Consider the following 23,386-nt stretch of genomic DNA (forward strand, 5'->3'; position numbering starts at 1 on the left):
GAGCAGTTGATCAGCTAAGCATAAAGCATGTTGGCCCCATTGGACAAATCTGGCCTCTCTCTCTCTCTCTCTCTCTCTCTCTCTCTCTCTCTCTCTGAGGAGCCCGCACCACACACACACACAAATGATGGTGAATGCCTACCTAAGAATGTTCATAATGATCAGTGCTATTCGAAATGTAGTCAAAGTCACACTACATTAAACAAGGTCATGTTAAGAGGAGGATGGTACAAACATTTAGAGAACTTTACCAATTCAAATGCTTATGCATATGGATTCTATACTCTTTTAGGTTTAGACAAAATTCCACAAGGCTCTTAGAGCCTACTCATGTAGTGCACCGACTACTCATGGGTTTGGATTCAAAAATTCAAGGAAGATGTACTCGTATAGACCTCCCAAGGACTAGTATCACTGTATAGCTTCATTTTCGAGCCATTATAGATAAGGATGGCTACAATGACATCATCATTATTTGATTCATTTGTTGCAAAAAGAATCACTTCAATAAGTCAGCTCCTATTTGATATCTCCAAAATATCGATCAACTCACCCTGCTCATGGGTTTGATTACCCACACATGCTCCAGTAGACCTCGTGCTGAAACAGCTATGCATTTGTATATTACACGCTGAGGGAGCTGCTTATACGCAATCTCTCCGTACACATTATGGCCATGCCCAATGCTCTTCTCTTCATCAGCAATGGCAAATGGATGGTTGTTTTCAACCAATGCGCCATCTTGTCTATTGAACAGAACTTTGTAGGACCCATGTTCCGCATGCCCAGAATATCTAACCTTCATCTTTGTTTCGCTTGACAAAGCTGTAATGCAGGGGTATGACTTCAACAGAAACGAAGAAAAATGTCAATTACGTTGGACTTGGTCTGCCATCTCCTGGCTTCAGTAGCCAAGTACCACTTTTTGTGTAGCATAGCTCTCTCATAACCTACAACAGATTCAATAAACAGTTCAGAAAATTGAATCGCTTAACAAGAGAGCCTGAACTTGAAAGAAGCACAAACATTTTGCTTAGCAGATTTGAAACAACATAATAGACAGAACAGAAACCAAAAAATGAATAGACTAATCATAATCATCGATCGGTTGCATGTCGGCATGCCTGTGTATACGTTTCCTTCCGTGTGCACACACCTGTGCATGCATGCACATGTGCGTGTACATGAGGGGGACGCTTGCATGCACAGGTGCGTGCACATGAGGGGGGCGCTAGCATGTGTTTGAGAGAGAGAGAGAGAGAGAGAGAGAGAGAGAGAGAAGAAGAAGAAGAAGAAGAAGAGTATTTTAACATCATAGGAAACTATCCCAAAAGACCTTTAAGATCTATCCGACGAGGAGAGTTGAACAAGAAATGAAATGATATATTGACGTCTTCAAAAGGCCAAAATGACCTATGAGACCAAAAGTTTACAATGATTGGTGAATCTAATACAATGTCTATGAAAACTGAAAAACAACTAAGCATCTAACTAAAATTTGGGGGGGCGGGGGGGGGGGGGGGGGGGGGGGGGGGGGGGGGGGGGGGGGGTTTATGGAGGAGAGGAGAGGATACATATAAGGGCCTCTCTGGCAGTAGAGATAGGCATCATAATATCATATGCAAAAATTTCTCTCATCGACTTGACGGTGGATAACATCAATGTCCTCCATAGTGAGGACTCTGGCAGGACAGCTCCCATGTCGTGCTAGTATGGTGTGGATCCTCTGTCATAGTCTCCGTTAATGTTGAGAGGGCTCCCTCATCCGGGGGCAACGGGACCGCCCCGACTCTATCGCCCGATCAAGCAATGTACCTCTATTGCCGCTATACTGCGGGGCCTTCTGGTCTGACCCCATAGTCTGTGGCCGAAAGAAATCTGTAATCTGCCACTGTAGATGTATCTCCCTCTTTGAGCCCCTTCTCAAGAGATCCTCTCTATGTCTACGAGGCTCCAATAAGTATAGTCCGAGGCATCTCTGATCCTGGTATCTCATGACCCTAGAAAGCGGTTCAAAACCCTCTCTGTATAGACAGTGGAAGCGGCCTTGTATCTCATAATATATTGGGCAATGACAGATGTAATGCAACTCTGTCTCGAGCTCCGTCTGGCACAATTGACAGGTCCTGGTCTCGGCTGGTACTCCTCTGAAACTGCCTATCTCGATCTCTAGCTGGTGTGAGGATGTGCGTATCTGATCAATAGCAGCTCGTATCCCATGAGATAAATGAGTATCCATGTATCCGGGTTTGATTACAAACCCATCCTCTGTAAGCTGAAGAAGATGCTCTCTATAGAAAGCCATCTTCGTACCCAACTCATGTGTTGGCCGTCTTTATGTCCTCCTGGTATCCAGATGAGCCTAGAAATCTCTGCCCGAGTGAGAAAGATGGGAGGGTCATCCAAGGAGTGTTGAAATGGGGGTAGTCAGTCCATACTAAAGCCATGCAGTTGGAACAAAGATACCATTTGTGCATATCAGCATGATGTATCTCCATGTGATGCGAGCTGTTGTGAGGACTCCAAATAAGCGAGTATATCTGTCGCTAGGGGGAGCCCAGGTGCTATGCATTAAAGAGACTGATCGAATGAGTGCCTCCACTACCAACAGAGGGGCAGCGAGCTCCGCCCTAATAATCTCATGTGGTACTGAGGCCTTGCCCCTAATCATCCAAGAGATCATAGAAACCAACAGCCTCTCCATATATCTCCATCCATCAGTACTGTCAACTCTGCTGTGATGATCCACTGATGGTCCCCATATCTCCAGTCCATAAGCATGTCAGAAGTGACCAAAGCATCAAAGAGCCAAAGCTTTGTTCGAGGTTCCTGGACCTGAACCTGCGAACACATCCTCTGAAGTCTCCCTAATCCTACTTGCCTACTCGTTCTACTTTTATTAAAATACAATACTTCAGAGATTCCCTTTTTTATGTTTCAGTCCCCTGGAGGGCCTATCCTTCCCGTTCCCCCACCTTCCTCTCGTCTGCGCTTGCCTTCCCTACCTCGCCTAGTCCTTCCCTCCCCACCTCACCTTTGTTGAAGCCTCAAGTGAGAGAGATGGAGAGAAAGAGAAAGATCATGCGTGGACAACACTCGAGGCTGTGGTAGAGGAGCGAAAGAGGATTCAATCAGGCTCTCATCCACCTCCATTGGCTTCAACCATGACCTTCTGTGACCCTCTTCCTGTGAATGGTCTAGTTTGCTCGTGATGAAGGAAATAGAGATTTCCCATGCAATAATGCAGCTTCCAGCCTAATCACACACACACACACACACAATCACAGAGAGAGAGAGAGAGAGAGAGAGAGAGAGAGAGAGAGAGATTCTATCCTAACATCCCCTAACAATCAATCTCATCATGAATTCTCTTACGCATGTCAGCATCCTGCACCTCGCAGCAAAGAGAGAGAGAGAGAGAGAGAGAGAGAGATTCCAGTTCAACATGCGGACTGGCAGTTCTCTTTTTTCCATTGAAATAGAGAGAGAGAACCTGAAAAGATTTTCGTCTCTTTTATTTTACAAAATGTGAAACTGATCGAGTGAGTGCCTCCACTACCAATGGAGGAGCAGCGAGCTCCACCCTAACAATGTCATGTGGTACTGACGCCTTGGCCCTAATCATCCGAGAAATCATAGACACCAAGGGCTTCTCCATACATCTCCATCCATCACTACTGCAAGCTCTGCTATGATGATCAACTGAGGGGCCCCATATCTCCACTCCGTACAGCATGGCCGAAGTGACCAAAGTGTCAAAGAGCCAAAGCTTTGTCCGAGGTTCCTGGAACTAAACCTGCGAACATATCCTCTCAAGTCTCCCCAGTGTTGCATAGGCTCTAGTCAATCGCGTATCTGTTGCACGCCTCAGGGAAAATATTGGACCACTGAAAACAGCCCCAAGATAAGTGTATGTATCTGCATACTCCACAGTCTCTCGACCATATGTAAAACTGGGGGCAAACCTCCTTACCCACTGCGCCGTGGTGTTAAACACCATTACCTTGGTCTTGCCAAGGTTCACAGACAATCCACAGTCCCATGCAAATACATGCAATGCATCCAAATGACGCTGCATCCCCTCTGGAGAATCGGAGATCAGCACAATATCATCAGCATATAATAGCAACGGAATCCATGTCCCTGCAAGCTGAGCACCTCTATCACCCTCTGTATGTACATAATCTGAAAACTCATCTACATATATCCCAAAGAGAGTCGGAGATAGGGGACAACCTTGCTTCACCCCAATGGTGGAGTGAACCATGTCGGACATGCCCTGAGTAGTGGGTACCTGTCCTACCACTGTCCTGTATAAAGCTAAGATCCCCCAGATCAGCTCTGTGGGCACCCCCATGTCTTGCAATCTGCGTATGAGTCTGGCTCGTGGCACTGTATCAAAGTCCTTTCCGGAAATCCACAAAGCTGCAATATATCCTCCTGCCATGGTGTCTACCCTCCTCAATAATGGCTCTGAGTGGCAAAATCTCGTCAAGAGTGGAGAAACCTCTCCTGAACCCTGCTTGTCCTGCTACCCATATGCCCTCTCTCTCTGCCCATCCACTCAACTCATGCTCAAGAATTGATGCATATAACCTAGCCAGAGTGTGACCAACCATGATGGTTCGGCAATTCCAGGGAAGCATAGGATCTCCCGACTTGAAGATAGGCACAATAGTGGACATACTCCGAGTCTCAGGGAAACCCTCATACACGCTCTATTAAACATCATAGCAAGAGGCTCTACAAGCATATCTCTGGCATGGATAAAGTGCTCTGCTACCAGACCATCATGATCCTGTGCTCTTCCTGTTTTCATCTTGTCAATGGATTTCCTTAACCTCTCAGCAGTAAAGAAAGTACATGTTTCTAGGCATGTCTCTGGAGGGTCAGGCAAAGGTGGCTATCCCGATGCTGTATAGAGAGATGTAGCATATTCCCCCCATGTCTCTGTGGAAGTGATGGCTTGTGGTGGAGAGTGCTCATTGAAAAGCCTCCATGCCTCACTAGAGTCCTGACTCATAAACAACTGATACAGATCACGCTCTAATTGAGATAGGTAAGCCCTCTTCTTTCGTCTCACTAGGCGGCGAAAGAGAGAGAGTCAAAAGTAGAGCTCGAATGTAGACCTTTCACTTCAATCCCTATTACTAAGAGACCTTTGAGAGAAAGAAAGCAAGGAAATGCATTGCCACATAATCGGAACTTCTGTGATCCAACCCTATCCTAAACTCCTATTGATCTCACAAGCAAGGCAGTGTACAAAACCTTATCAATCTTTGCATCTAAAAGAGATCTATGGTGCCAATTAGGCATCACGAAACGCATGGTGTTTGTCACAATTGATGATGTGCCATCCGTAAATTGTGACGTGTCACATTCACAAACGGCTCCCGTGTCAACCGCTGAAGATGAAGGGGGTAAGGACTCCAGAATCCTAACCCTAACCAACTTACTGATGACGGCCAAGGGGCCTAAAACCTAACCTACAAACTAAAGGACTTCGGATTAGAAATCCTTACCATAACAACTTGTAGGTCCCGCCCGAGGGGCCTAAACCCTAGAAGAATAAAAGAAGCAGACTCAATAAATTGCATAGATATGCTGACGTGACCAAGCCGTACAAACACCCCTGTAAATCACAGAAACATGCTGACGTGGCACACTGTACGGACAGCCTACGAATTGCCATGGCAGCCCTCTGGGCGCTAGCTTTTGGACCTGTTGCTTTTGGATACATAGCTTTTCATGTGAGATGCTTTTCGGAGGCCAAAGGCCTTTAAGGTCACTCTCCCGCATTCTACCTTGCGGAGAAGCAAAGCAAGGCCCCTAGAACCTATCACTAGTTGAAACACTATATAGAAATACCGAAAGGGGCCAGGGTTTGGGACTAGCGCAATCTAGGAGTGGAACTCCGCCACTCGGTGTCTCTCTCGTGGATTTTAGTTCAATTATTTTGAAGTGCTAAAAGTTTGTTCCAGCCTGTTCATATGAGAAACCCATCAAAACGGATACAACTATTAAGTAGAGTCAGGTGTGCAGGTCAGGGGACTCCTGTCTGACCGTACGAGAAAGGCCGTTGCAATGGGTCGCGGACACTGTCCAACAATTGCACGCGGTTCAAAACCGCTCAAAGTGGGTCTCAAAGTTAACAAGTCCAAGTAAGTTGAAACAAAGTCAAACAAGTTCAATAGGTTTCAAGCGAAACCAATCAAGACTAAAAAGTTTAAACAGTTGCAAACATTATTCGCAAACAAAGTGTCTTTGAATTAGCTTACACGCAGCTGTTGTATGGTCCATAAGTTCTTGTATAGTAGTAACCCTTTTTGAAAGGCAATACTCTTGTAGTGGTGAAGGGAAACCCAAAAGTGTACCTCTCACACACATCTTATAGAGTTAAATATTTGAAGACGGAGATTGTCAGATACACATCCCAAAATCTCTGATTATAATCCTTTAAAAGTGTCAGTGGGAACCATCCTCAAGTTTTCTTAATTTGCAAGAAGTTGTACTTCGAAAAGAGGTGGGAGATAACTAAGAGAAAAGATTGTCTTGAAGTCTTGCCATGTCCTTGGAAAATGCGGCTAGGTAGGTAAATTACTCCACTACTACAAAGCATCATCCAAAGAAAATAGACGTTGTCGAGCTCTTAGAAAAGCTGCAAGACTTTCTTGGTGTCTAACTCCACAGAAAGTAAAAAACTTTACTACGAGACAGACCGCCATCCTTAGAAGTTTTTGGTGGTGGTAGACTGCCTTGTGAATGCTTGGAGAGCAACTCCAGCAACTTGTTGACGAGGGTCCTTGCAAAATCCATAGTTCCAACTACAAGTAGGACCAGTTTGCTTGGCTGGAAAAGCAAATAGCTGATGCTCTAATACCACGGTAACAACCTACCGATCGGATGATTCATCATGACTTAAACTGATGCCAAACATACAAAAACTGAAAGGTAACACTTTGCACTTGTAGACAAGACTGAAGAGGGCCAAGGGGAGTTCCTTTTCAGAGATTGTTGGCCGAGTTTACAACTACGTGCTGTCACGAGGACGTGGCAACTGCTAACCTTAGCTGTTGGTTTCTTTCCAATGATTTTTGTTTAATTTTTGAGACCCTCTTTTTGAAGTTGCAAATGGTCGGACATTGTAAGGCCAATGTGGACAGTAGTTTCACCCGCAGACGGGAAGTTGGTCGGCACTGGAATTCGTATAGTAAGAGGATGTCTAGGCTCAATGCAAGATCATGTAGGTCCCTCCGTCGCACTTAGCCAGTTGGTGGATACTAGAAAGTGAACTCAATAAAGGCATAAAGTCAAGGAGAGATCACCAACAGAAAGTATTCGACAGTTGGGCCCAAGGTTGTTTCCGTACGTACGTACGATATGGTTCCGTACCGTACGGTACATCTGTACGTACCGTACGATCCCATACGTACCCACCAAAAAAAAAAAAAAACTCTAAAAAAAAAAATTGCCGACGGTGCCTATTCCCCGTGGTCGGATTAGGTGGACGAGACCTTTAATAAGTCCACCTATCCTATACTAATTATTATCACAACAGAGAATCATAGAGTAGAACAGAGTCTCTGCACAGTGTCTGCACAAAGACCAAGGAAGGATTTGCCGCCACCGATAAGGTTCTTTCTCCCTCCCTCCCTCCCTCCCTCCCTCCATTTGTGTTTGGAGTCTGCAAGGAGGCACTCTAGAGTCCTGACCTCGCGAAAGATTGTAAGTTTTGTATTCAACTTTGAAGTGTGCGTTAATTGTGTTGCAGAGTTATCTAGCGGTTACTTAACTTGTGGGGTGATTTTAAGTGTTTTTTAAAAGTTGTGGTACGTTTAAGTATCGTGCAGTGTTTTTAAACTAGATAGGTTGTATATAAATTTGAAATTCTTTGTATTTTTAGCTTTAAAAAAATATACTACGAATTTTACGTACCTTATGGCCCAATCCATATGGTACAACGTACAGTACGTACCGAACACGTACCGAATACTACGTACCTTACAACCTTGGTTGGGCCACATTGCACTTTTGGATGCGGTCTCAATGAGGATAGATGGTCAGATGACCGGTGGGAGCCCAATGGAAGCATCTCCTAAAAATTAGAGAACTGCTATTTTGGGCCATGAAATGTGTTCGCGTCATTACCTTCGGTATGACCAAGGAAACGTTTTATTACTCTGCTTCAAAGTCAACTGATGCACCAGTTGAGAGATTCTTAAGCGAGATGCCCAATGCGGGAAATTGCATGAATGAGTGCCAAGTGGCACTTTTTGGCCAATTTACCAAGTTCGGGAGAACAAAACTCGTAAGTGACTTTTTGGAGCACTTTTGGAGGCTGTTAACTATGATTTTCAGCCATTTCTCTCCATTTTTGAGCTTCCCATGACCTTACCCAGGACCAAGGAGCTCATTTTCAGCATTGGCAAGCATCAGATGCGTGTTTACAGGGCTGTTTTCTTGCGTCTTCAACGATACGCAGGTTTTGGCAACCATGGAAATCTTTCCCTTTTTGCATCTATTTGTTCACAGATGCATTACAGGTCAAGGGCAGAAGAGGGGGCACTCGATTTATGCTGGGAGGATGCTTCATTGAGAACCTGTCACAGGTTAAGAGCTATGGAGTGCATGCTTTCCTCTCTATGTACAGTGTGGTGCTAGGAGTGACGACCTGCACACTACACAATGCTCTCTCTTCCCTACGTGCAGTTATGTGATGCTCCACAAGAGGGCTCTTCATTTGACTGATGTACAGCTGTGTGGTTTCATGCTTTTGTGCTGAGGCAAGAGCCTCCTTGAGCAGGAACAGGGTAGCTGACTGCTTCTCCAAAGCATTATAACCTCACCGTACAGGTGCGTTTTCAGCGCTGTATATGCGCTGTAAATTGACTGTTTTTCAGCCATACGGACGCCAAAACCATTGGGAATAGCGCCCCACTTGCAGAGGACAGTTAGGGGACTGTTTGGGGCTGAAAACAAGGCAAAAACCAGTAAATACAGCGTGCTGAATTTACTGTTTTTGGATAGGAATCAGAGGGTTTATGCCAGTGGAAGTGAGTTCCAGCAGGGGAATTGGTTTTGCGCAAGTTTTGGGGCTGTTATGCTGCCGAAATTTGGCCAAATCAAGTGGTATCTAGTTGGATATAGACAAAGGTTCCCAGGACTCTGCTTTGTAAATTTACCCTCTCAAAGTATAAAGAAATACCGAAAGGGGCGCCAATTTTGGGACCTACAGGTTGTCCGCGTCTGCTCGGGGCATTCTAGCTTCCGAGCCGTATGTGTATTCAAGTGTTAATTCCCATCGCAGGTTCTTTTTGCAAAGTGCTTTGTGTGTGTGTCTAAAGTAAAGAATTTCGGGTGAAAGCCAACGCCTACCGCCCCACGGGCCGGTTTCATGGTTCCATTGCTAGGATAGAATCACTTTTTCCTCAAGAATTGAGGCTCGGTTATTTTGGGTAAAGACACAAAGTACAAGAACGTGGGATTATACTATGGCCGACAAAGGGAAGGGCATTATGGAAGAGGGTTCCTCTTCACAGGACAAACAGGAAATTCCGCATGTTCGCCCTGCCAAAAAGTGATCAAATTAGGGCTGATTTTCTGGTGAGTTTTTAGGGTTTGCAAGTATGAACCAAGATGAGATAGGGAGAGGTCTCACGGTGGTAGATTGGCCACTAGATCTCCTGCGGGAGTGATGTGGGTCTGCCAGGTGACACGCTGCTCGCTGATTCTCTTAGGCGATTGCTTGGATTCTTTGACGCATTGGTAAATCATCTTGAAATTTGAGCTTACTTGGTCGTGGGTAGTACGCTACAGTGTTGTGGAATTATGCTCGTTTGCTGAGACACGACCCTCTTGCACATGTAAAAAGTTAAGGGACAGGTTGCAAAATGCTATGTGGTGAAGTTCAAGAACTATCCACCTATGGATGCAAACTGGATGGAAGAGCATGAACTGTTAGAGTCACCAAATGTATTGCAGCTTTACCTTGAGGCCTTTGGGTTACAGCCTACGTATGTCCCAACCCAATGTTTGCGAAGGAGGGGTAATGATAGAGAGCTAGCACATCAAATGTACATATGAATTCAGTGTGATAGATGGAAATGACAAAAGTATGAAGGTCTCATTAAGTCATTTGTATCTATGCGTTACGACCTTTCTTGCAGATACATGCAATGATAAACGAGTGCTAACAACACAAGATCATCAGTGGCATGTATTTATGGTATGCAATCGAGGACGTTTGCGATTTCAAGAGGGGGGTATGTCACGAGGATGTGGCAACTGCTAACCTTAGCTGTTGGTTTCTTTCCAATGATTTTTGTTTAATTTTTAAGACCCTCTTTTTGAAGTTGCAAATGGTCAGACATTGTATGGCCTGTGGACGGTAGTTTCACCCGCAGACGGGAAGTTGGTCGGCACTGGAATTCGTATAGTAAGAGGATGTCTAGGCTCAGTGCAAGATCATGTAGGTCCCTCCGTCGCACTTAGCCAGTTGGTGGATACTAGGAAGTGAACTCAATAAAGGCATAAAGTCAAGGTGGGATCACCAACAGAAAGTATTCGACAATTGGGCCACATTCCACTTTTGGATGCGGTCTCAATGAGGATAGATGGTCAGATGACCAGTGGGAGCCCAATGGAAGCATCTCCTAAAAATTAGGGAACTGCTATTTTGGGCCATGAAATGTGTTCCCGTCATTACCTTCGGTATGACCAAGGAAACGTTTTATTACTCTACTGCAAAGTCAATTGATGCACCAGTTGAGAGATTCTTAAGCAAGATTGCCAATGCGGAAAATTGCATGAATGAGTGCCAAGTGGCACTTTTTGGCCAATTTACCAAGTTCGGGAGAACAAAACTCGTAAGTGACTTTTTGGAGCACTTTTGGAGGCTGTTAACTATGATTTTCAGCCATTTCTCTCCATTTTTGAGCTTCCCATGACCTTACCTAGTACCAAGGAGCTCATTTTCAGCATTGGCAAGCATCAAATGCGTGTTTACAAGGCTGTTTTGCTGCGTTTTCAGCGATACGCAAGTTTTGGCAGCCATGGAAATCTTCTCCTTTTTGCATCTATTTGTTCACAGATGCATTACAGGTCAAGGGCAGAAGAGGGGGCGCTCGATTTATGCTGGGAGGATGCTTCATTGAGAACCTCTCACCGGTTAAAAGCTATGGAGTGCATGCTTTCCTCTCTATGTACAGTGTGGTGCTAGGAGTGATGACCTGCACACTACACACTGCTCTCTCTCTCTCTCCCCTACGTGCAGTTATGTGATGCCCCACAAGAGGGCTCTTCATTTGACTGTTGTACAGCTGTGTGGTTTCATGCTTTTGTGCTGAGGCAAGAGCCTCCTTGAGCAGGAACAGGGGTAGCTGACTGCTACTCCAAAGCAGGCACCGGTGAGGGTCATAACCTCATATGACCCTCACCGTACAGGTGCGTTTTCAGCACTGCATATGCGCTGTAAATTGACTGTTTTTCAGCCATACGGACGCCACAACCATTGGGAATAGTGCCCCACTGGCAAAGGACAGTTAGGGGACTGTTTGGGGCTGAAAACAGGGCAAAAACCAGTAAATACAGTGTGCTGAATTTACTGTTTTTGGGCAGGAATCAGAGGGTTTATGCCAGTGGAAGTGAGTTCTAGCAGGGGAATTGGTTTCACGCAAGTTTTGGGGCTGTTATGCTGCCAAAAATTGGCCAAATCAAGTGGTATCTAGTTGGATATAGACAAAGGATTCCTAGGACTCTACTTTGTAAATTTACCCTCTCAAAGTATAAAGAAATACCGAAAGGGGCACCAATTTCGGGGCCTACACGTTGTCGGCGTCTGCTCGGGGCATTCTAGCTTCCAAGCCGTATGTGTATTCAAGTGTTAATTCCCATCACAGGTTCTTTTTGCAAAGTGCTCTGTGTGTGTGTCTAAAGTAAAGAATTTCAAGTGAAAGCCAGCGCCTACCGCCCCACGGGCCGGTTTCACGTGCAATCATGCACTGATCTATTTTTACAACTGAGGCCACGCCTCAAATTTATAGTCACTTGGCCTTTACAAAAGCAGCTTCTAAAAACAAGCCCAAAACGCACTTGCATTCAATACCTAATCACAAAAGTCGGTGCTGATTTAACTCACGCCCAAAAAACTCTATTAGCATAAACATTGACACATCAACAATTTTGTTCAGGTCCCTCTTGGTTTGCAGTAGGTTTCATGAGCTGTTGGGTTCAGATTGGCATCAATTTGGGTCCTCTTTGCTCTTGCTTTAGCTCTCCCCATGCACCCTCTACAGACATTCTTCAAAGAGAATTCTTTAATTTGGCTTCTAGGACACTAATTTGTTTGTGGTAGAGCAGGATATATGGCAGCAGGATATACACGGAGAGTGTCACATCCAGAGCATAGAAAACAAATAGATGTTCAGCCTTCAGGAGAGGCTAACATATGTATCTTCAAGCACTAGAAGGTCAGACGTAAAGAGAGAGCTAGGAGGGAAGCAAAGAGGAGGAGAGCGCAATAGAGGCAAACAAAGGCTTCATTGGTCATACAAGTTTATAGACGCAGGGACCGTGTTGCTAAATTGGCTTTATCTTACAGAAAAATAATTCTAAATGAATTATTGGATTTATAAGTGAGAGGGTTTTCTCTCTTGGAACACCAAGGAAAAAATAATTCTAAATGAATTATTGGAATTTTAAGTGAGAGGGTTTTTCTCACTGGAGACATCCGAGTACAAAGTATTCCTAGTGCGTCATTTAAAGTAATGACGGGAACACTGAGAACGGGAATATCTGTAAGGCCACCAGGAACGGGTACTTCGGATGCGTCACATCGGATGGGTGACAGGGAGCATCGAAAAGAAGTATCCGACCATCCGGGAACGGACATCTCTGATGCGTCATAGGATGGGTGACATAGAGCATCGTGAAGGAGATTGTACCGTAAGTTCGGTAGGAAAGGACTAGGTGATGGGTATTCCTGATGCGTCACAAGGTGGGTGACGGGTGCATCGGAAAGGGAATATCAATAGTCGGGAGGAAATTCCGAACTGTGTTAGAATTGTGCACAAGGAAAAGCAAGCACTTGAATGAAGATGGATTCAGAGGAAACTTTGAGGAAAAACAGATGCTTTCTGAGAAAGCGGGATTGCTTTTCAGGAAAGCAGATGCTTTCCCGCGAGGAAGTCTATGTCTGCATTGCAACTGTGCATGTGATTGCATCCAGGGACGCCTGGGAAGTGCTGTGAAAGCATTGTTTTTAACTTATTAGGTTTTATTGAGTTTTTGGGCAGGTTCAGATTATTTTTAAAATACGCCGGCCGTCCACTTAATAAGTGGGCAGCCATCTGATAAATAAGGCAACAGATCAGCCAGCGTTTTCTCTCTCTCTTTTTCTGGCAGAATGGGGGGGGAAAATTTTTGGAAAATTTTATAAAAAAAAAAACGGTCGCGATCTCTACGCGAGCAGCTATTCGTGCCTGTGGCTAGGAGCTATAAAAGCATCACATGCCCTCACTCAGAGAGGAGGACCAATCTTTGCAAGGAGGAGATGCTACTGCAGATTTCAGCCATAAAGAAGACGTTGCCAGTGATGCCCATGGCTGCCCCAAGTGTACCAGATGTCGCCGAGACCCAGTGCGCGAGTTCCCTCACGAAGAAGTGCCTACGAAGCGTGTTTCCATCGCGACAAGTTGCTGTTTTTCTCTGTTTTCAGCCCATAAACATCGTAGACGGGGCTGATTTACGAGAAGGAACCCGAGAACACACCTCTTTTGTGTGTAGGATTGGAAGAGAGGATTTTTCTATGTAAAGATCTCTTCCGGGGAATTGCTTTTCGAGAACGAAGTTGCGTTTCGAGCGTCGAGCCTTTGAAGGTAACGTTTTTCATGTTATGATCTTTGAGTATTTGATTGCAGGTGTACTTCCTCTTCGTGAGGGAGTAGGAGCAGAGGAAGGCATGAGCCTCTGCAGGAGAAAAGCGCTCTGAGGAACTAGAGCCAGATCAGCCCAAGGGTTTCGTACCCGAGTTTGGGAAGAAGATCCACGGATCAGAGAGAGGTAGTCTCTCAAGTTGGGATCCGGAAGTTGGGATTCCCAAATAAGGACTTCGTGTCTGGGAAAGCAGAGTTGTTCTGCGGGAAGAGGACTCTGGAAAGAGAGTTAGAAAGAGTTGCAAGGATGTCATGCCCTGAGTCTGGAAGGTGAGATCCAGAGGCGAGAACCTTGGTTCTCAAGGATTTGGAATAAGGAACGGAAGTTCCTTGGAATAGGGTTTTGCCCTAGGAATCGAAAGTTGAAGCTTCCGGGAACCATCAAGTCTTATTCTAGAACGAACGTGGTAATACGTTCGGTTCAAGTGCTTGTATAGACTTCTCCTCAGTAATAAAGATACTATTACGGGGGGGGGGGACCAGCCCATCTTCTGGTCCCCAGTACTGTGTCGATCTTCTCACTCTCTATCTCTCTCTCTATTTATTTCTCTCTATATCCTCTGGCTTCAGTAATAAGTGATAAATCCTATTTATCCGAATGTATTTTATATTGTTATGCGCTCCCGTTTGTGACAGACCGTACGTCAAAGGGTCCCTCTTTAGCGCCTTCTTCTTCTTCTTCTTCTTCTTCTGCTATACCACCTGCTTCTGCAAAGCCTGATAAGGTTCTAGGGAATATTGTGGTTCAAACATGTCCAAACTCCTCTTGCTATGCCAATAACACACTATGAGGAGAACTTTTCACCTCTTGGAATGGATAAAAATGTTAACGTTAGAAGATCTGAGAGCTTGAGCCAAGAAGTAGGTTTGGTATCAATGTATATTTTACAAATTTTGGAATCGCACTAGGGTGGCTTGCATATTTTGTGTTTTTATCTTCGGGATTGTGCCCTTGTGATTTACATTTTAATAGAACATCCTTTTCTTGGTGGGGGAGAGAGAGAGAGAGAGAGAGAGAGAGAGAGAGAGAGAGAGAAATGAAATGAAATGAAATGTTATATTAACTTCTTCAAAAGGCCAAAATGACCTATGAGACCAAAAAGTTACAATTGGTGAATCTGATACCACGTCTGAGTACGGAAATTACAAAGTTACAAAGAACTAACACTAAAACACTAAGGAGAAACGAAATAGAGGGAGGGGGGGGGGGGGGGGGGGGGGGGGGGGGGGGGGGTTTCAGATGAAATCTCTCATCGGTCACTGTCGGATCTCATTGACCTCCTCCATGGTCAGTACTCTGGTTGGGCGTCTTGCATGTCGGGCTAGAGTGATCTGTATCTTCTATTGCAGCCTTCGTCGGTAGTGGGAGACCCCCCGAGGTCGTGGACGTCTGGATTTGCCAAGCTCAATGGCTTGGTCAAGCAGTGTACCTCTAGTATGAGTAGGCTCTGAGATCTGCTGTAATGACTGATCCGTTGGCTCTCCTCTGGCTGGTGTAAAGAAATCTGTGATTCGTCTCTCAGACTATCTTTTCCCCTGATGTCCTCAACAAGCTCTCCCTAAGTCTGCGCATCTCTAGCAGGAACAATCCGAGACACCTCTGATCCTTGTATCTCATGACTCTAGAAAAAGGTCCGAACCCTTCTCTAAAACAGGCAGTGGAAGCGGCCGCGTATTTCATAGTATGCCCGACAATGACAAGTGTAGTGCAGCTCTGGCTCTAGCTCTAAGTTACATAGGTGACATATCCTGGCTCCTACCGGAACCCCTCGAAATTGGCCAGTCTCAATCTGGAGCTGATGTGAGGATGTGCGTATCTATCCAATAGCGCATCTTATCCCATGAGATAAGTGTGTATCCATGTATGCAAGCCTAGTCACAAAGACGTCCTCCGTGAATTGGAGAAGATGCTCTCTGTAGAAGGCCATCTTCGTGCCCAACTCTTGTGTCGGCTGTATCCATGTGCTCTTGGTATGTAGCTGAATCAGATCCTGACGTATGAGTCTGGTGATCTCTGTCCGTGTGAGAGACAGGGAGGGTGCATCCAAGGAGTATTGAAGCGGAGGTAATCTATCCATGTTGAGACCATGTGATTGAAACCATGCTCTCATTTGTCCATACCAACATGTTGTATCGTCTTGTATAGCCAGTTGTCGAGATGACTCCAGGGCAAGCCAAGCGTATCTGTCCCTCGGGAGATCCCATATACCGCGCATAAAGGAAACTGATCTCGTCAATGCCTCCACGAGAGGAGGGGGGGGGGGGGGGGGTAGCTCGGCTCATATAATCTCATGTGGTACTGAGGCCTTAGCCCGAATCATCCAAGCGATAATAGAGACCAGAGGCCTCTCCATACATCTGTGTTGCCAGATCTCCCATGGTGGTCTATTGAGGGTCCCCATACCTGAACTCCATAGAGCATAGCTGGAGTCACTAGAGTGTCAAAAAGCCAAAGCTTTGTTCGCGGTTCTTGAAACTGAACCTGCGAACACATCCTTTCCAGTCCTCCCAAAGCTGCATATGCTCTCGTCAGTCTAGTCTCTGATGCTCTCCTTAGTGAAAACACCGGTCCACCGAAGACTACCCCAAGATAAGTATATGCATCTGTGTACTCCACAGTCTCCTAGCCATACATAAATGTGGGTGCCGACCTCCTGACCCACTGTGGTCTGGTGTTGAACACCATAACCTTGGTTTTTCCCAGATTGACAGACAATCCACTGTCACGAGCAAATGTATGCAGAGCATCCAAATGACGCTGCATCCCCTCTGGAGAGTCAGAAATTAACACAATATCATCAGCATATAGTAACAGCAGAATCCATGTCCCTGCTAGCTGAGCCCCCTTGACGCTCTACATAGTCCGAAAACTCATCCACATACATCCCAAAAAGAGTCGGGGATAGGGGGCATCCCTCTTTACTCCAATAGTGGAGTGGACCATGTCAGACATTCCCTCAGTGGTGCGTACCCGCCCCATCACTGTCCTATATAGAGCCAGAATACCCCATATCAGCTCTGTAGGCACACCCATGTCCTGTAGTCTGTGTATAAGTCCGGCTCTCGGCACTGTGTCAAAAGCTTTGCGGAAATCCACAAAGCTACAATAGATCCTCTTGCCATGATGTCTACCCTCCTCAATGATAGCTCTAAGTGTCAGAATTTGGTCAAGAGTGGAGAAACCTCTCCTGAAACCTGCTTGCCCCGGTGCTCTTATGTCCTCTCGCTCTACCCATCTACTCTGCTCCTGCTCAAGAACGGATGCACACAACCTAGCTAATGTGTGACCAACCATGATGGTGCGATAATTCGCGGGAATCATGGGATCTCCTGACTTGAAAATAGGCACAATCGTAGACATACTCCAGGTCTCCAGGAAGCCTTCATACATGGCTCGATTAAACATCATAGCCAGGAGCTCTGCAAGCATATCTCTGGCATGCATGAAGTGCTCTGCTACCAGACCATCATGATCATGTGCTCTCCTTGTCTTCATCCTGTCAGTGGCTTTCCTTACCCTCTCGGCAGTAAAGAAAGAACATGTCTCCGGGCATGTCTCTAGTGGGTCCGGCAAAGGTGGTTGCCGTGATGCTGTGTAGAGAGATGTGGCATATTCCCCCCATGTCTCAGTGGAGGTGACCGCTGGTGGTGGTGAATGCTCGTGGAATAGCCTCCATGCTTCGCCTGAGTCCCGACTTATAAATAGCTGATATAGATCCCGCTCTAGCTGAGATAGATAGGCCCTTTTCTTTCATCGCACTAGGCGGAGAAAAATAATCCATGACTGTCTATGTGTGGTAATACCCATGAGCCTTCCCTCTGTAATTTGATCCTCGTCTCTCTGCACTCCTCATCATACCAACTGTCTTGGGGCATGCTCCCAGATCGTCTCCGTGTGGGTTGGCTGTGGGGGTATGCCTCTAATGCTGCATCATGGAGCGTCTCTATCAGTATCTGAGTGAGTTCATCTAGTGGCCGTCTCGGCTCCTGGGTGCATAGCTGCCTGTATATCTCATCCATGTACACAGAATCTGTCTCCCTCATGAAGGTATACCGAGTGTGTATGGGGACCTCTCCTAATGGAACTCTCTAAGTATGATATCATTAACTCTAATTACCAACTTGGAATAGCTGTTTGAATACATTCAGCTCATTCCATTTTGGCGATCACTGTGGTTTGAGCTAAGTTGCTCCAAGAAAAGAGAACTACCTCCCAGCTGGTATTAGAGCTACTGGATATTGGTAATTCCACTTAGAACAAGCACACGAGGTCGACGACCAACCACTAGATTCATGGAGAACCCAGACCGAGTTAGTGCGATTCTAGAGGAGTTAGAGCCAACTTATCAAATTGATCAGAGATTGATGTCGCTCCAAGACCAGGCACTGTTGAAGAATCAAGGGATTCAAAGCATTCCAGTCATTCAAGGCGAAGTAAGGATGAACGGACTGAGACAAGGAGCAGATCTCATTGGTCTCAAAAAGGTCGAAAGCATACTAATGAAAGTGAAGGAAGCAGATAAGTTCATCAACCATAACATAAGCCCACCAAGAAGACAGTACAGGACACAGTTTCAAAAACAGAAATAGATAACTGTGAGGCCAACATTGACCATTACAGTAAGAAGAAATCCAAAACAGAAAGCCAATACATAAAACCAAAGCCAGTTGCAGTAATGAACATTCCTGCAATCTGAAGATTTTTCCCATTATTCAAAGGTGAAAAACGAGATGATCTTGATGTACACATCCAAGCCTTTGAGCAATATGTAGAGCTGAAAGACATCAATGAAGATGAATGGGGAGAATATTTTCCAGACTCTGAAGGAGGCAACCCGCAAATGGTATTACCATTACCTAGTTTGCCGACTTAAATCATACAACAAAACAATGAAGGCTTTCAAGATGGAATATTCAGATAACAAGGGAGATGAAGACAATACGTGCAAGCTTGATAAGATCAAGCAAGGAAAGTTGTCAGTCAGGAATTATTGTGTGAAAATCAAAGACCTGATAAGACAACTACAAGAACCTCCCTCTCAGAAAAGAATGAGAGCCTGGTTTTTAAATGGCTCCAAACTGAAAGGTCAGGGTGAAAGACACGATAGCATGATCAACTGCTACTCCAACTGGCCTAGTACCCACCATGAGAGAGAGAGAGAGAGAGAGAGAGAGAGAGAGAGAGAGAGAGAGAGAGTTTATTGACCACTGGCTGAGGCCATAGAAAACTGGCACCAACGAGACAAAACCATGTACAAATGTCTAAATCATCCAGATTCTATAGGATACAGTAAAAAAGTATCCACCAATGGTTGTAGGTGTGCAAGGTAGGTGTACAAAAGTACGAGCAGTGGTGGTGTATGGGGGTAAGAAAGGGTTGCGGCTGGAGCTTTCACCTCTATACTGCTCGATGAATGTCGTTATGCTTTGGAGAATGCAACAGCACGGAAGTGAAACCCTAGTCAACCCCATCCTGTGAAATGTAGGTGTAGTATGTCATACATATGAGAGCCCTTGGTAAAAGCACGTATGATTCTTGCACAGCATAGTAACCTGGGAAAGGGGACAGGAACAGGGACGCAGACGGGGACCATCAAGAGGGTCGTCTCGGGGATGGGGGGAAATGGCAATTACAAAATTCTTGATTTTTAATTTCTTTTGAAAAGTCAGTTCATCTACTTTGAGAGACAAACACATTGAACACTTATTTGCATGGAAAAGAGAAGAATTTAATCCGGTCTCCTACTACACCTTTCACCATTTATAGGGCGGTAGATAATAAGGAGAGACTCAAACGCACTAGGGGTGAGGGAGGAGTGTCTAATAGAGAGAGTGGATGGATGGATGAATGGTGGATGAAAACCAAAGAGAGTGGAGATAGGTGAAGAGAGCAGAGAGGATGGCTGAGATTGAGAAAGTAAAAAAAGGAGGTTTTCCTAAGAGGAGGTATAAAGAGATGGAGACGGTGAGAGGACTTACAAAGTGGAACTAGAGGCCTCAAGGCTCAATTCTAAAATGCTTGAAGACAAGAGAACTTGAATTTTGAGAGCAAGGGAGAGTTTAAAACACCTTACAAGGGTAGCATGCTATATTGCTTGATAACTGAAGCTTGAAAGAGGAAGCCCAATGGACTTTTCTATAGCCTCAAAACAGGCCTCAAAATCCCCAAAAGTGTGCTCAAAATGCCCAAAAAATAGGTCAAATTGGGCATGTTTTTCACTTTAAAAGCTTGATCGAGCTGGACAAGAGCAACATCTCCAAGAGGGGTGGCAGAGGAGGATAGATGACACACAACATAGTGACATGGAATGGTGGGGACAGGGCAGGCCGGGAAGGGCTTGGCGGATTTCTGGGTGCAAAGTGGGGATGCCAGGGGATACTCCAGGGGACATTGGGACGGACAGCCGGTAGGGGACGGTAGGATGGGATTCTTATATCACCCTCTTATCTTAAGATCAGCTGTATCTAAGGAGCTCTAGTTCATTGACAGGCCCCTAATCTCCTCTGCTCTACTGAGGGTGGCCCCGCTGGGATGTCACTCCCTAATGACGCCCTCTGTGCACGCTTCTGTTTGTAGCAGTCTACAGCACCAAACGCCATGCAAGCTGAAGCTAGACAATTCAAATGCTGTTGTATTCATGGGGTATTCATGATTGGATATTGCAATCAAAGTTTCCATGTCAACATTCTAGTCAGAAAAAACATGCTTAAGATGTGAAACAATGTTAGTGGACAACTAATTTAGATTTGAGTCTTAACCTTCTGGTACACAATTTGCTGCACTTCAGTTTTGAGAGCAATTTTAGATGCTTCTATGATGTCAATCCGTTTAAGCCCAATGCTAGCTCCCTTGGCACGGAGCAATGCAATTACAACATCCCTGCAAACACAACACAACATTAACAAACAGGAATCTAGTATCCATATAGCTATATAGGATAGCAACATACCTAAAGGGATCAAGGGTAGGGTTTCCCAACTTTGTCAGGAAGTATAGCCCATCTATATTTGATGCTACTTGACTAATTGCCGCCGTCAGTTCTGGTAGAGGAGCCTTAGTTCCTTGGGCAGCTGCTGCAGCTGCAGCAACCACTCTTGGGTTGGCATTGGGAGCACTTGCTTTTGCGACAGCTGATTCGAGCAAGCTCCGGCATATAAGCTGAAGACTAGATTGCAACCAAAGAAAACTTAGCACAAAATTGTCTTTTTTGTTGTTGTTTTCTCTTATTGATAGAAGGGAGAGGAACGCACAGGCACGCAACAAGAAAAGAAAAAAGGGTTTTTTTGGGGGTGGGGGAGGACTGAGATCGTTAGCAAGGCTTTCAGGTGCAAAAGACAGTATATTAAGCTTACGAAGGGTGGCATCTCACAAGAATGTATAAACCGCTTTGTTAGGCTGGCTGGTGTTGATATTTACCTGCATACATTGTGCTTTGCAAAGATCTCCCGAAGTGCCGCAGGCAGTGCAGCCCTAGTTTCTGCTGACATCGTCCATTCCCCAGAAAACCCTCCAGGTGCCTTGCTGCGGCCTCCACTGCTTCCAACAGCAGTAGCTACCTTCCCATGTGCAAGTACCTGCTGTTGTGACGGTAAATCGGCAACAGGTAGTACACTGTTACTGCCACTAGATGGCCCTATTTTCAATCCTAGAGCAGCCAGCTTGATCTGTTCATCATTCTCAGCCCATCTTTGCATTTGTTCCTTTGCAACAATCTGATGTCGTTTCAAAAATGACCTATCAGTGCTTTCTTGGAATTCCCACCCACCTTCTGCAGGCCTCTGCACTGCTAAGGGCAATAAAACCTCTCTAATCATTTCCTTGGGCACCTTAAGCTCTTCCAATTGATCATGGCGGATAACTCGATTTTTAGTGAACAATGAAAGCATGTAGTCTCGCAGAATACAGATCTGTCCTGAATAACGAAGTGATGATGCTGCAACCCAGCAGCCCTGCACTAAATGTGCCATATCTTCAAGAACAGATAAAACTTCCTCTTCACTACAACCTGCTGGTGCTAGCTTCATGAGCCTTTCAAATTGTAGAACTTGGACTCTTCCCTGCACAATGTATCATAAAAGCTCTCAGATACCCTCAACAAAGGTACAAACTGAGAAAACTAACTTCAAATGACCCAGCCGTACCTTTGACAGCAATTTTTCAAATCGTTGCTCCAAAGGCAAAGTATCTAGGAAGCTGAACAGGAACCTTTTGTAAGTAAACAAACGCCTCTAAAAGTAACACATGCATCATAGAGTCACAGTACTCCATCAATGCTAAAATGTATAAATTGGACATGATGAGCATGAAAGACCACCCTCCCGCATAAAAGATTAAAGGCAGACCCCTACGCTCAGATATCCAACTTGTTGGGCCCTAAGGAGGATTAGATACAATGCTAAATGAGTATTTAATTGTCAAGACTAGACACACAAGAGTTCAATGCAAGGTAGAAAATTTATTGCTAGAAATAACATACAATTTATTGCTAGAAATAACATACAATGATTGAAAAAAAGGCACCTATATAGATGTTCATAGGAGGTACATAAGAGGAGGAGAGATCATAGCTTACCATAGTCAAAGGAGGTGTCCTACCTAAGGAAAATTAATAAGCAGCTTCCCATGGAGTCGTGTATATACATCATGGGTCATACCATTCATACATCACGTGCTTAGAAGAGTGTGCCCAAAACCAAAGGGCTTACAAAAATGCTCCCATTAAGCCGTGAATTACATTGCACCTAGGATTCTATCTTGATACATTTACAAAGGTTCACATGATTCATCGTGAAGGATCTCAAAAGGTTCCATCACATGGTTCACTACGATAATTCAATGCAAGTTCACTAATAGATCCTAAAGTAATACAATTTAGAGTACATCATCATTATCATCTTCATAGGAGAAATGGGTGACTCTAAAGATTTATCTTCAAGCAAAGCTTGGAGTATCTACACGCAGCAGATTTGTCAATCACAGGTCACTGACTAAAGAATTAGCTATGGTAAGTACATAGAAGGGAAGGAAATGAAGCCATTCTCTATCCACAATGTCTTCAGAATTTCAATGTTGGTTCGGATGGCCACTCTAGATAAACTAGCATGATAAAAATCATTGTGCGGCTATGCCAATGTTGGTTCGGATGGCCACTCTAGATAAATTAGCATGATAAGAATCATTGTGCAGCTATGCCATATTTGGGCATTATTAGCTTAACACAAGATTATTGCAAAAGACGCACTCCCTATAAAATGAGAAAAGGTTACACAACCAAGTAAATTCTCTATTAATGTGTAACCATATTACAAAGAGAGAAATGACCCTTATATAGGGGCTTTTAGTGGACAATAATGCCCTATATCAAAGGACTACCTAAAAGTTAATTTAGTGTGCTGCTCGAGTGGAGATCAAGAGGTGTAACTATCCAATAGAAAGCTAAAGGTAGGTGGAGTGA

The 23,386-nt window shown here is 44.9% G+C and overlaps 1 protein-coding gene across 1 annotated transcript in view; it reads right to left on the reverse strand.

Annotated features, from left to right (window-relative positions):
• Positions 1 to 225: 225 nt before the first annotated feature.
• LOC147452253 (SIN-like family protein) overlaps positions 226 to 23,386 on the reverse strand; it is a 72,166-nt gene continuing 49,005 nt past the window's right edge. The window contains exons 9-13 of the mRNA XM_086518015.1: positions 22,074 to 22,125; positions 21,349 to 21,989; positions 20,882 to 21,097; positions 20,691 to 20,811; positions 226 to 950 (exon numbers count right to left, since the gene is read on the reverse strand). Coding sequence (XP_086374141.1) covers positions 873 to 950; positions 20,691 to 20,811; positions 20,882 to 21,097; positions 21,349 to 21,989; positions 22,074 to 22,125 — 1,108 coding nt within the window. The 3' untranslated portion in view covers positions 226 to 872. The remainder of the gene's footprint in view (positions 951 to 20,690; positions 20,812 to 20,881; positions 21,098 to 21,348; positions 21,990 to 22,073; positions 22,126 to 23,386) is intronic.

The sequence above is a fragment of the Adiantum capillus-veneris genome, chromosome 8, assembly GCF_014529385.1.
Source record: "Adiantum capillus-veneris isolate H3 chromosome 8, ASM1452938v2, whole genome shotgun sequence".
Taxonomy (NCBI): domain Eukaryota; kingdom Viridiplantae; phylum Streptophyta; class Polypodiopsida; order Polypodiales; family Pteridaceae; genus Adiantum; species Adiantum capillus-veneris.